Source organism: Ruditapes philippinarum, unplaced genomic scaffold (assembly GCF_026571515.1).
Source record: "Ruditapes philippinarum isolate M1 unplaced genomic scaffold, ASM2657151v2 ctg1343_1_1_1_1, whole genome shotgun sequence".
NCBI lineage: Eukaryota > Metazoa > Mollusca > Bivalvia > Venerida > Veneridae > Ruditapes > Ruditapes philippinarum.
Window position 1 is genome coordinate 69,224 of NW_026865230.1, and position 15,289 is coordinate 84,512.

Below are 15,289 nucleotides of genomic sequence, written 5' to 3' on the forward strand. Positions count from 1 at the left end.
TACTACTATATATGTTTACCTTTTAGTCCTAATTGTTCTGGAATTTCATTCATTACACCCACTATCAGGAGATAATTCGGTAATCTGTTACTTGTCATTGTGGGAGGTCTGTAGAAATCTATACGACAAGATTTTCAAAATAGAACATGTCCTATCCCTTACATCTAGACTTAAGGTTTCCGAATTCAAGAAATAGTAGCCTTCACACATTAAGATTTGCCTGTACATCTTAGTTTTAATTAGTGTTGTACTTCAAAATCCTACCGTCTGTTGAGGCCTTTACAAACCGTATAACAAGTAGAGAAACTGATAGCGAACAGCATGGATCCTGATCAGACTGCGCGGATGCGCAGGCTGGTCTGGATCCTTTCTGGTCGCAAACCCATTATGTTGGTTTTGTCGTGACGCGGCTCAAATGTCGTTTGATTGAGAAAAATACATCATCGTATGTTAAGTACTATAACCATATGATGATTACAATGCGCTCTAACAATAGTAAGGACAGAATATAATTAAGTTTATAAATTTAGTGCTCATAAGTACATTGGTAGGAAATGGGTTACAAAGTAAAATGTGTGGTGTCTTCGAGGTGTGTTATATATGTCTCTATATTTTTTTTCTCTGCGTTGAAACATGAGTATGAATTTCTACCTCATTTGATAACGCGCGCGTTCTCATTATAATACATGCATGTAATTATTTATATGTATAAATGTAACTTACACACATGATATTAGTGTATAAACATAAATTATATGATCGTGCTCATTAAGTGTATTGTATATTGATCATTATTATAATTATCATTTGATGACCACTGTATGTCAACGATGACCAGCAAGGTACGCTTCACTTGTTTATCTGATGTCATATAATAAGTAGAGGATCATTACTGCTTTGTTTCAAGTGACAAGCAAAAGTACCTTCATTATACCGTGTGTTAAATAAAGTGATGTTTCACCAATATAAAGACGCAATTTTCTATCAATTTCGTTGTCCATAAGCAACAAGCAGGCTGTCATTCGGGCATTGAGGCGGAACGCGCATAACGCTGTAGTTTTAATCGTTTACCTGGGCCGTTTGTCAAAATTGGAAAGAATAATAGATTGTTACTTTCGGCATTTACATTTGATCTGTCATTACCGTTACTTTAAAACGTGTTTATGTAACGGAGTTTGTTGAAAATATGTGGTGGTACTTTTGATATTATTTTTTGGATTTTTTCCAGACGCTTTTACTTTTTTATACGTGAACTAAATAGAAAGTTTCTAACCATCGTAATAGTTGATAAAATGACACAGTGAGTTGTTAACGTGATTTGCAACTTCTACAGTAGTGTTAATAGTTTGTGATACAGAAATTCCATACGGATATAATGTGATCATTAAATTCTGTAGTAACGTGCGAATTGAAAACTCAATATGGAGCTAAGTTTACGGATTATTTTAGCATTGTACATGTTCCTGATGACAGGGACCGGAATAGCTCAGTCTACCTTACCAAAAGGTAAGAATATACAGCTGTCACATTCTCGTAACCACGAGATTCACGTGCAGATTTGGTTACGCATTACGTTTGCGACATTGTTTATCAGTTAACATTAAACCATTTTTGCGACACTTATAAGTACAAATAAATATAAAACATCACTGCAATATGAATGAAACTGAAGTTTTTCTTTTAAATACCGTGTAGAATTAATGTACTCTGGTACACATATAGCTGTCCGTAATACAGGATGAATATTCATATGCATTTGTGACCCGGTTTAACGCATGATCTAGAAAATATTGTGAGAAATATAGTTTATTTCTTTAGAAATTATATCTTTATAATTTAATATCAGACGCATATTGTGTAAGAACATCCGCTTTTCATAACTTGAGACAGAAAAAAGTCTTAACGTATTTTATATGTAAAATTGTTTATGAACTATGAACTACACTCTGGTTAATGAGTGACCTATTCACCCGTTTAGTACAAGAGAATTTAAACCAGAAGTGCCCTGTATTTAACAGATAATAATCCGGGTCATTTTGCTGACCATTGTTGTCAAACAATACACAGTTATATTAAATTCTGACCATAGCTAATTTGCTTAAGTTGTTTATGTATCAAAAATACCTTTCGTTAAATGGGAGAAATAGCATTTATATAATATTGTATAATTTACAGAAGTGATTACATATCTGGATCAAACTTGTATGCACAGACAAAAATTCTTAAATACAAACGTTTAAACATTACAACAAGATAATAACACTGTCACGAGGCTTGACCACAATCTTTTTAATTTTTTCTCTGCTGAAAAAAAAAACACCATTGTGCTAACTGCATAGGAAAGTTGAATTGTAGCGATACAAAGCAACCGATCATAACAGCGAGTAAATTTAAAATTAAATGACCGATTGAGAACCGACCGTCTGTGTATCTGGTCCTTAACATTTTGTTAAGCTGCTGCAAATTAGAAATTTCATCCTTTATGCATACAGAAACACAAACACTATCTAAAATATCAGAGTCTTACATAAAATACTTGTCTGTATAATTATATTGTATATCGTTCAGGCAGTTAAGTCCAGTTTAATCGATAGCAGTATGTTTATGTTGTCGGGGTGGGGAAATGTGGAGATAAATTATTAAATGTATGGACCATATTGTTGGCATATATTTCATATAATAGTTCACATTTATTGTATTACTGGGAAAACAGTTGCTTGATACTATATTGAACGTGTGATAAGCTATATGTATTCAGAAGACGGGGTTTCACCTTCTAGTCCTTGAGTTCTCTTCACTATTATCTATTCACTATATATTATTAATTGTTGGATTTCAATACATCCATAACATGTTGTTTTGTTAAGGTCTAGCCCTGAAATTTAAGATAAATGTTGTCGTTTAATGTCTGGCCATCAACAGAGGGGTTTCAAATAACGACAATGTTCAATATTACATCGATAACACACGTCAAACATATTTAAAACATAATAATTTTGAAACATTGTCGAACATTTGCAATTTTTACACACACCTCCGGTCGTTCAAGATAACGCTCCTGTAACACTCCCTCAAATTAAGACCATATTCCTGTTATATATCTATGTCTCCTGTGTGTGTTGTGGGAAATCATACTGTGGTTAACAGGTTATAATATTATATCATTATGTGTCAAGGATATTATGAAATTGTAATATTTCTTTATCAGTTTTTGTTGTTTTTTTGTTTTTGTTTTTTTTGTAAAATGTCACATAGTTTTCTTGTTTTTAATTTTATACCGGTACTGTATTTGAAGTTTTGTACTGGTATTGTTTTTGATGTTATTTGTTTATGTAATAATGACATAAATAGAATGAAAAAAAAATTATTACAAGTATAATAATTTTTTAAGGAAATAGAAATGACTGCTGAAAAATATCACTGTAAATTTCTTTTTACCACGTAACAACTGTATTCAGTGTAAATTAGTTAATTGCATTTTTATACACGGTTGCATGGTATACATATAATTCACATATGAATTGTAACAAATACCGAATAAATTAGGGTAATGTCGGCGCAATGACTAACCGCCCTTTTTATTATTAAATAAAAATGAAAACTCCTTATTGTTTTACAGACCAAATGTTAAGTGTCAACGCACCGCCTACACGAAATGATAACAGTAAAAGGTTTTCGTATGTCGTGAATACAGCTTCTAATGTATTCCATACCTAAAACTTTACGAAGTTATCTCTAGAAATCTTGCTGATTTATGCAATGTTGATGCAAGTTGATTTTGCTCTTTGAAGACATTGGTTACACTGTCCCTTGTTACAGTAAAAAAAAGCAGTGCAATAATTATTGTAGATATTAACTACATGTATAGTCGGGTACTTAGTGTTAAAGAATTCGTTCACGTAAATTAAGAAAACTCTTGTAAAGTGATGTCGGAAAACAGCTCTGTGCTGGTATATAATCCTAAAACAGTAATGTATGTTGGTAGTTGCTACATTTTGCTTACATTATGTTTTAATAACGTTCTTAAGTTTACGTAACTTAAGTATATACATTATTTAGATATAAAAGGGGGAATTGTTTTTAACAACTTATTTTTACCCCATTTTATTTGAAAGGTTGAAATTTTAAAATTGAAAGGCGACAATTTTGACAGATTGAAGACTGCATACTGTTGTTGCTAGAGGGGGTCCTAGGTTTGAGCCAGAGGCTGGCTGAGATGTCACTGTGTCACCGAGTGTCTGAGCAAGATCACGAGGTTACGGTCCCTCCAGCTAAATTGAATATTTTCATCGAATAGTTACTGACCGTTACATATATAATAATGAAATGTAAATACACAGTACATTTGTACATTCATATTAACACTGTTGTACAGCGTCCACCGGATATAGCCCCTCAAAACTCCGAAAACGAAAGTAAAAAGGTTTACGTCGAGTTCACCCAAGGTAATGTTTCAGCTTATTTCTCCATCATAACTCCATCGATTTTTCCAAACTAAACAATTTTGCGAAGCTAAATATGTCAGATTTTAGGGCAGTATTTTCTTTTTTCTGCAAATTGAATACTTTTTGTTAAATCGGCGATAAATTGTACCGTTTTTGTTGATATTTTCGAACAATGTTGATATTTACCTGTAAATCAGGTCCAAAAGGCATTTGTTGTATCAAAATCCGTATTTAATATAAAATATAGACTTCCCTCTACTTGTATTTGAGTGGTCATCCATCAAATCAAGCTGCTTTTAGCAAAATTTGCGAAAAAAGACATTGCCTAGTGTACAGAGTCTAGCACGGTTTTGTACGGGGTGTAGATGGAAATCTGTTAGCAAGTGTACGGGGTGTAGTAGGTAAACGACTGCTATATTTTTTTGCAAAAAATAAACTAAATTAAGTACTAGAGCATACACGTACGCTGATGAAGTAATGACAATCGATGCCGGGGGCAGGGATCGTAAGGTGAACATTTATCATTTTAAAAAGGATAAAAATGTTAAATTAGATAAGAAACATTATACGTAGCAATGATATCAATGGTAGTAAACCGTTTCCGTCCTAAGCTAGACAACTTTTTATGCGTGATTTTGTGGAAAAAATGTAAAAGTCAGTAGACTGAATCATTATAGATTGGTAGAACTTTACCATGTTACAGTGGAATTCTAAAATTTGTCTTAAACAATAATCAAAACATGTTCAAGATATGCATTGTGAACAGTAAGTTTGATGATATTTCATTGCATATATATAATCATCAATTATTTACATCAACATAATTACACAATAAACAAAAGGGTTGGGCCAATTGTTTTTTGCAAAATTATCATGGGCCTTTTCCTGTAAGATAATAGTTGACCACGTATAACTATGCAGTGAGGTCACGCAACTTCGTGAAAGTATACAAATGTTTTATCGTAAACATTGAATACAATTTTAATGGCAAAGACATAGTTAGCTTTTTCCAACTTGTAGGCCCATAAAAAAGGGTCTGGGCCATAACATGTTCAGATTAAAAAGAGCAAATGCGCGTTCCAAACTATGAATTTGATTAGATGCAAACTGGGGGCGGTAAATCATGCATAAGCGTAAAACACTTGATCCGACCATACGACATGAACCTGGGATATACGATAACTTATCGTATATCCCAGTATGAACACAGTACCAATCTTACCCACGCCTGTTTTAGTATGAATTTAAGTAATTATTGAAGTTTACGATCAATATCTTGTGTCTTCGAATGATTGTCAGCTCATAAAGGCTATAAAAATTAAAAATATGTGACTGCTATACACCGTAACATTCTACTAAACCCTGTACATTAAACTTCTACACTCCGTTCACTTTAATTTGTATTTCTTGCTAGACTCTGTACACAAGGAAAGACCGTTTTTCGCAAATTTTGATGAAAGCAGCCCCAGTTGATGGATGACCACTTGAATACAAGTAGAAGGAAGTCTATATTGTATATTAAATACGGATTTTGGTACAACAAATGCCTCTTGGATCCAATTAACAGGTCAATATCAACATCGTTCGCAAATGTCAACAAAAACGGCACAATTTATCGCCGATTTAACAAAAAGTATTCAATTTGCAGAAAAAAGCAAATACTGCCCTAAAATCTGACATATTTAGCTTCACAAAATTGTTTAGATTGGAAAAATCGATGAAGTTATGATGAAGAATTAAGTTGAAACATTACCTTGGGTGAACTCGACGTAAACCGTTTTACTTTCGTTTTCGGAGTTTTGAGGGGCTATATCCGGTGGACGCTGTACAACAGTGATTAACGTTCTTTAAAAAAATTTACATTTTATGTATGGGGGAAAATCACCGCATCTTAGGTGAGATTCTTAACCAAAACAAATATCGTACATAACACGTTATATTACAAGAGATGCAGTAATTACTTTAAAATCACATCCTGGTGAAACAACGAACCGTATATAATTATACCTACTGAAGCGATGTTTTGTAAACTGTATTTTAATTAATTAACACAATCATAAATGGTGTATAAACAAGACCTTTAAGAAAGCGACAGCAAAGTTTGTTCACGTTTAAACATTCCGTATTTTAGATAGATAGGGTGATTTAACAAACAAGGAAATAACGTTAACTTGTTTTGTATAGGGCAGTATTTTGATTTTATCTGTATTTTTCTTTGTTTTCGTTTTTTCTTTGCTTTTTTTCTTTCTTTTCCTATCTTTTGCCCATTCTTTTTGTTTTTTTTTATCTTTTTCTATTTTTTGTTAATCTAAATACAAGTTCATGTACATTTATATACCAAAACCAGGCAGTCTTTGTTAATGAAATTGTGGCTCCAATCGTCATTCATTCTATTTAATGTAGTGTCTATCTGTAGCAAGAACGCCCTGTTCCCGTCCTATTGTACATGTAGCAAGGACACCCTGTCTTTGTATATTTGTGTCTGCCACAAGGACACCCAGTCGTCGTCCTATTGTGCATGTAGCAAGGATACCCAATCTGCGTCCTATTGTGCATGTAGCAAGGATATCCAATCTACGTCCTATTGTGCATGTTGTAAGGACATCCAGTCCTCGTCCTATTGTGCATGTAGCAAGGATACCCAGTCTTCGTCCTATTGCGCATACAGCAAGGACAACCAGTCTTTGTACTATAGTCTATTGTGTATGTAGCAAGGACATCAGTCGTCGTCCTATTGTGCATGTAGCAAGGACACCCAGTCTTCGTCTTATTGTGCATGTAGCAAGGACACTCAGTCGTCGTCCTATTGTGCATGTAGCAAGGACACTCAGTCTTTGTACTTTTGTTTCAGTATTAAAGACAGTCAGTATTTGTACTTTTGTGTTCCAGTCTTTGTACTTTCGTGTATGTAGCAAGGACATCAGTCGTCGTCCTATTGTGCATGTAGCAAGGAGACCCAGGCCTGTACAAAGGATACACGGTGTTGGTGCTATTGTTCCTGTAGCAAGAACACCAAGTATTCGTCCTATTGTGTCTGTAGCAAGGACACGCGGTTTTCGTCCTATTGTGTATCTTTTTAAGTATAAATACGCTACAACAAGTATGGCTGTATATTTAAGCACGAATTATCCTATAATGATTTGATTGAACAAGTGTGGTTGTATATAGAAGAATGAATTAACTGAACAAGTGTGGCTTCATGTATATACTTGAATACTCTGCAATGAATTTATTGAACAAGTGGGCATGAATACGCTACAAAGACTGGATTCTGTTTATTTTCAGAACTACAGGAATGTTATATGTATGATTTATTCACACGTTTAAAAAGTATTGCCTCAAATGAAACAAGTTTGCGACCTGTCGATCAATTAATGCATGTGACCTCATCTTTATAAAGTATATGTAAGGAGGTTCATTCACATTCATGACATAAAAATGATGTAATAGATTTATCAAATTTACGACGGTTTTACTTTTGAGTGCCGATAGACTGGTAATCATTATGTATATATGAGGATGTTTTTTTGTTTTTCTTTTTTAAGAAAGACATCAATTCTAAACTCTTATCAGATAAGTATGGAAGCCTTGGAGGGTCACTTTTGAGTTTCGACTTACGGATGTTTTACTTTTGACTTTCGACTTTTGACTTTTGATTTGTGACTTACGTCTTATGACTTTTGGCTAACCCATTTTACACGTTTTTTAGAAGCTGAAAGCAGCAACTTTGGTTTCAGGTATGTTTTTTAAACGTTTTAAATAATTTCATTGAGATTTGTCATGGATGAGATGATGTGTTAAGGAGTGAATTAATGTTATTTGATAATCCTAGGGGTTTTATATAAACTTTAATTCTAAAATTTGGCTGTGTTTTGTAAATTGTTGTTCAAAATTGTTTTATTTTGTGCTTAAAATTTTTTTGTCCTCATACAAATCTTCCATAAATAACAAAAAAAGAACTGTTTTAAAAGTAGCAGGGAATAATGTTTTCTTTTAAAAGGGCATGGTGCCAATCGAAATTCACATTTTATTAAGAAAACAGAATCGTATTTTTTTAAATATTAGATAGTTTTTCCCAAATTTTCATAATGAACAGCAAGTGTAGTTTACCACAATACAAATTTATAATTGTGATGAGGCCTTTTGATTTACATCAATGCTATTTGTTTATTTTTAAAATTAGAAAAAACCTTTTAAGAAAAAACTGGTTAGAAAAGTTTAGAAAAAATATCTATATCTTTTAAATTTTTATATTTTTTTCGATTATCAATCTTTAAAAAGACGGAGCTAGAAGATTTTTACCCAAATTTTATACTACATGAATGTATAAAAGATTTAAATAAAAGATATACTCTTTTTCAACACAACTACTAGACAAAAGGTAACGAGGATGAAAACGCTTGATGTTATCTTTGCTTCATCAATTATAAATGTCGGCATTACAAAGCTACCGGTGCCAAGATACCTACCCTCCAACATTTATAAAGAAAACAAAACTTGTGATAAAGAGTACTTTCTGGTACGGCATGGCTTACGAGAACGTCCATTAAGTCAGTGAATAAATTTTTGAAAAACGCTTAAATTTAAAACGGTGTAATGGAATATAACTCCATTTGAGAGCTGTTTTCTGATGTTATAAACAGAGTAAATACAACAAGTGGACAATGCATAGGATATACCGCACAATGTGGGCGTAGGTTAATGCTGGATTACCACATGTACCCTCAAGGGGGCGACGTCAGGGAAAATAATGAGAGGTTGATCCAGTTGATTTTTGAGGTGGGGAAAGTATCGCTTATCCCGAGCTTCTAGAAAAAGACCAGTTTTTATTGCATATACGTTGGACAAATTTAAACCCTAATATTCTGTAATAGGTATAGAGAAAAAAATAGTTAGGGGTTTGGGATTCAAAAAAGACCAGGCCTTTATTAAGATATTTTTCGACACCTTTTATGAAAAATACCAAGCCCCCCCCACCAATCTACTTGTGATTTTTAGGGAAAAATGATTGTTTTAAACTATTGCGGAATACTTCAGACACGATTTACAATGATTGCTGGTACTCAAAAGCGTTGTTTTGGAAAAAAGACATCAAACCCAACGCATTGAAAAGTGGGGGTGTAATTACAAAAATGAAACCCTTTGGTGGATTAAATTTTTTTAAAAAGATACGCCGATACATGTGCAATTTAATGATCTAGGACCCGATACAAAATGTGAGAACTTAAAATATTGCTCTTATGGACCTCATACAAACCAAGAGTTAGAAAACCGGATATGCACATGAAATATAAGGCAAACAAACCTTCTGTTATTTTATGTGTAAACTGATACAGACACTGTTTTTTGTACAAGGTCTGTATGAAAACTCACGACTTCGGCAATGGCAGTTAACTTGAGAGACGTATATATTTGCAAAAGAACATGTATTCACGCCCAAAAAGACAATGTGAGGAATTCCGTAGAATTAGCAACCGCACCTTCTGATGCCAGAATCTACAGATAGCATTGGACGCCTAACAGCACTACAACTGTGTAAACAGAGTTGAACGATTTAATTTGAGTAGAAAGTAGATTTAATATAACATACTTTTATTGAAACGGCTTAATTTTTATATTTTTTTGTGTTATTATATATATTCTAGATTACTATAGGTTAAGTTCAAAAAAGATGTTTTAAATCGTAAAGACGATAGTCTACGATTTCACTTCATTTTATGTTGTTTTAAGATATTGGTTTTTGTAATATTTAGCAAATTACAATATATTTGTAAATTATCTTTTAAGTTAATAACCACTCTAATTTGCACTATAAAAGGGATTGTAAAATTGACAACATTGTTAAGTGGTATACCTAAAGGACACCTGTATGCAAAATTTAAGCAAATTTACCGTACGGATTTGGAGTTTTAGGCATTATTATGAGTCAGAAAAATATACATCAAAAAAAGGCTTTTAAAAAAGAAATACATGTATTGAAAGTCTAAAAAAAATCTTCTCTTATTTAACATGTTTTGGCAAGTGTTGTTTTGTTTAGATGCAAAAAAATACCATTCTAAGTAATAGAAAAACTATGCATGTTAAATTTGCATGACTTTTTTCTCGACAGATAGAAATGCATGGAAATGTTTTCTACCCCACACCATTTGAACAATTTTCTATCAATCATTCTAAATTTAGAAAATAAACTAAAATTACATTTGGTCAAAGGGGGCTTGTATGCAAAAGTTTGCTAAAATCTTTCTAGAAGTATATTGATTCATTCTGAGAAATATGGAAGGCCGTTTACCGGCTTGTTTGTAATATGTAAGCATTTGAAATGTTATATGTCGTAATTTGCTCTATATATTTAGCATTGATTTAGGCCAATGAATATCCGTAAAAAATGACAATAATAGAAAACGAGCATAGTTTTCCATCTAAATATAGTTAGAAAAATAAAAAATACTGTTAAAAGAAAAAACGAAGAAAAAAAAAGTTTTCTCCTATGGGTTTCAAACCCAAACCTGTATCTGTTCTATATCAAGCCCTGGGGTTACAAAAAAGGCTGCCGGCTAGGAATGAACTCGCCAGTCGGTCTCCCGCGTGACTGGCAGGGACACTTTTCCACTATAGCCAAATGCCACAGGGGGAGAAAGATATGCAGCCATATACGGGATTTGAACCACGGCAAACCCCTTACAGGGCTAGTTCTGTTCCCCGACCCGAGAAGTGCACTTCATCTACTGAATAGATTCGTACCGTGACATATAAGTGATACGTGTAATTTCAAGTATGTGTAATTAGATTTAAACGTCTTAATTCATTTTCACAAATAGCAACCATAAACTTTTCATTAGAATGTATTATGGTAATCTATAATGTAAAAAGGATATATATTGATGTTATTTTCAAAAATAATAGTTGATCTTTGTAATAAATTTTCTCGTTTTTTATTAAAATTTTGCCTTGTGACTATTCACCTTATAATTTATCACCTTTTTTCTATGACTTTTATCTTTTGACTTTTGACTTATGAACTTTTGTCAATTTGCTGTTACTCTTTGCCTTGGTATAAACACTTATTTTACTTGATTTTAGATTAGTGCAAAATAAGCAAATTTGTGACAACAAGTCCACCAACGCAAGGGAGCACATCATCAGCCCGAGGAGTGGTGTTTGAAGTCCATATAATAGTTTTAACATGTACATTAAGCCACATAGCCTCATTTTTGCATTTAGAATCTATTGCATTCATATGATTTTATCATATGATAGTTGATCTTTTTACGTGAGGAATCAAACATCAAATTGGTTTTTGATAAATCATATGTATAGAAGGGGTTTAATTCGGACATTCATTCATTAAATGCCCGTCTGCAGCATTAAGTATTAAAGTAAATAAACTGTTATTGATAAATAAGAAATTTTTTTATTCAAGCATTTAAACAGTTCTGGAGCTATTTTATAGATGTGTAGCTTTATTTACAATTTTTCATTAACATTTTACAAGCTTGAAATTAGAATTATTTTAATTCTTTTTGTTGAATTTAGTCACGGTTGACTGAGGTACGAAACTATTTTTTCCGTGTTCACTATTAAAGGAGGGAACAAGATTAGCATTAATAATACTTAAATTAAAGGAGATATAAAACGGAAATTTATGAAAGTAAGCGTTTTTAAGGCTTTTGTTATATTGCTACGAGCAGCGCGTGGAAAAATGATATCTCGCGAGACCGAAGGTCGAGTGAGATATCAATTTTCCAATGTTGTAAGTAGAAAATGCATATTTAATCTGGTCCTGAATGATAAAAATAATTGCCCTCATTTGTTGACAATTTATTATTGTGTTATTGTAACTTTGTTATAACCAAAATAAAACTTGCAATTTACTATCGAATAAAACTAGTTTTTTAAATCGTTACAGAGAATTTTTTTATCTATGTAGAATAATGTTTTCCATTAAAAATTATATGTAAGATGTTTACAATGAGCAAAGTAGAAATAGAATTCAATCACTATAGAAGTAAACTGGCCAACTCCCTCCAACAGACTACTAAATATACATCTTACCGAAGACCACGCTAACCAAAGGTTTTTCTACGGTCTAGACCCGTGCCAGGTTGGCAGAGTTATCAATAAATTTTTTTGGACAAAATGCGTTTAAACAATAACAACAAACATTTTCTAATTCTACAAAACCGTGCTTTATTTTTGTTTAACAAAATTTTGTCTTATAAGAAAACAAAATGTAATTAGATTGCAACAAACTGCATTTGAGCTTCATTATATTTAAAATTTAAAAAAAAAAGAATAAGAAAACAGCGGCTACATTTTTTTTCTAAATAGCACAACTAGCCTTACTTAAAGCTAACACTAAGGAACAGCTAAAATTGAACACTGCCACAACAAAAACTTTTCAAATTTACGTCACAGAGGACATTATATCTTTGCAATATTTCTAGCAAAACCACATTGTGATACTTACTGATGAAAAACTAAAGAAAATTCATGAGTGTTTTAACAAAGCTTTTGAAAAACATAAGATAAATTAGGTAAATTAGCAACGCTAGAGTGTTTGTATTATTATTATTATTGAAGTCCAAAGATTTTTTTAAAGATCATTGTCAGAGCGTTATTTCTTCATTCTCTAAATGTTCAAAAGAAGAAAAAAAAAACCAGTATCTTGCAAAGCATTTCCTAGTTAACTTAAATAACGGGTCACACGTCTTTTTTTTTCGAAAGTATGAGCCAATTTTATATGTAATGGAAATCTCATGGTCTTTCGTAATGAGCATACCCCAACACCACGGCATGTACCATGTCGAAAAAGGGAATTTTTAACTTAGGATTAACGATTTAATGTTTATAATCAAAAGTTTTGTTAACACACAATGCCACTCATGGGTCTGGCGCGAGATATGATCTGCAGTAAATTCAAGTTGATGCCTTCAAACAGTTTTTGAGATAATTAATGAGCTTAACAAAATCTAAGTATGAAAAAAAAACCAATTTAAAAAACAAGATCTTCTAAAAAATTTCATGCTAGCTAAGAAGTAATGTTTCTTACTGACCCTCGCCGAGCTTATATGAACATGCAAGATTTTATTTAGATACCTTTCATATAAGTTTTAAAATTTACAATGGCAAATACTGAAAATTATGAAAGACCCAGAATTGTGAATTCATGATTTTTTCACACCTTTCTTTGTTCACGATGACTGTCATATCGATACAAGTTTTATACCATATTTGGAGATATGGGACATATAAATAAACGTGGCGAGACGTTGACATTGTTGTTTTCCGAATAAGCGTCCACAATAAATGAAGTGGGGTTGTCGAGGTCTGAAACAAGTTGAAAAGGTTAACGCCTCGTAAATTCCGAAAATGTCTGAATATTTCCATAGACAATAACGAAGAAAACCAAATCACCAGTGTTTGGACATTTTGTCATTTGCTAAACTGTCTATTTCCACTCGGAACGAACGCTGTTTTGCAATGAAACCTGCTTAGTCTTCTAAACTGGCTCCGAAAACTTGACAAATATGTATTGCTGATGCTCTTGGCAATGCTTTGTACTTGAAACCATTCGACATCAGTATTAACCTACAGGTGCTTTACTGAAATTTAAATTGAAAACATTTAAAGTATGTTGTTTATCTTCAATTTGAGAAATGAATACATTATATAATGAAATACAAAAAATCCTTAAATACATAACTGTATTCTAAAATTTTTTTAAATACAAATAACATGTACTTTGTTATCTTGGGAGGTGCCTAAAGTATTGATATTAAAATAATAATAAAATTTTTAATATTATTCATAATGGTTATGGGCCAAAAATTTTATAAACCCTTTTGAATTTAAAATTTTTGCTTTTTAAAATGGGCATAAATATGTAAATTTTTGACCCTCAACAAATTGTCCCTTGACCTAGATGCAACACTTAAAAGTGTTTTTAAATTTCAAAGAATGCTAAAATATTTTTTTTTCGAAACCTTTTCATGAAAATTTTAAACAACAAATTCTCGAAAAAGAGGGATACTTTGATAACAACAAAATTTAGAGATTTCTTACTTAAAATGTCTGAAATGTGTGAAGTTTCAAAGCTGTTTTTTAAATACCATGTTTCATGAAACTTTTAATTACAATTTTTTTCAAAAAAAAGGCCTATAATTTGGTCCATATTAATTAAGAGGACGAAGAATCGCAACTACGGGTGGAAACGCGATTGAAACTGCAGCAAACAAACAATGCGAACTGTTTTGGGGATTTTAAAAATGGGAAAACCCCCTTAAAAATATAAAAAATAAAGCGTTTGAAAATTCATAGGGCTGTTAATTCAATTTGAAGATTATATTTCCCTGTTTCCCGGAATCAAAAAATAAAAATGGTACCAAATGCCAATGCAATGCAAGCAAAATAATTTTCTTTTCTTAATAATTAAAAGGCTTATATAAGAATAACATCTGTCGCTTGCATATGTACCCACATATTTTGTTTTTAAATAAGTATCTCAAGAAATTAGGTTTAAATGAACTTACCATCGTCTGAATCGTTTGTCATATTCTGCCATAAATTTTCCGTTGGAAAAAAGAGGCAAGCACGTGGGACCAGTAACAAAAACCATAAGTTCTAAAAATCGAAAAAGTCATAAATCAAAGTCATAAATCAAAAAGTCATAAGAAAATTAGTATAATAAATCTATAATCGAAACTGCCAAAAGTGACCCTCCAAGGTTCCAGTAGATAAGTGTTTTTTGAAAGATGGTCATCAATTAATTTTCTATGTTTTTTAATAAAAATGTTTAAAGAAACTTTTATTAAGTTTACTGATTACCCACTTCTGTTTTGGTCTTT

At 32.2% G+C, this 15,289-nt stretch overlaps 1 protein-coding gene across 1 annotated transcript in view; it reads left to right on the top strand.

Moving 5' to 3' along the window:
* Nucleotides 1-744: 744 nt before the first annotated feature.
* LOC132728302 (deleted in malignant brain tumors 1 protein-like) overlaps nucleotides 745-15,289 on the top strand; it is a gene marked incomplete at its 3' end in the record, with an annotated part of 59,198 nt that continues 44,653 nt past the window's right edge. The window contains 1 exon segment of the mRNA XM_060713933.1: nucleotides 745-1,506. Coding sequence (XP_060569916.1) covers nucleotides 1,422-1,506 — 85 coding nt within the window.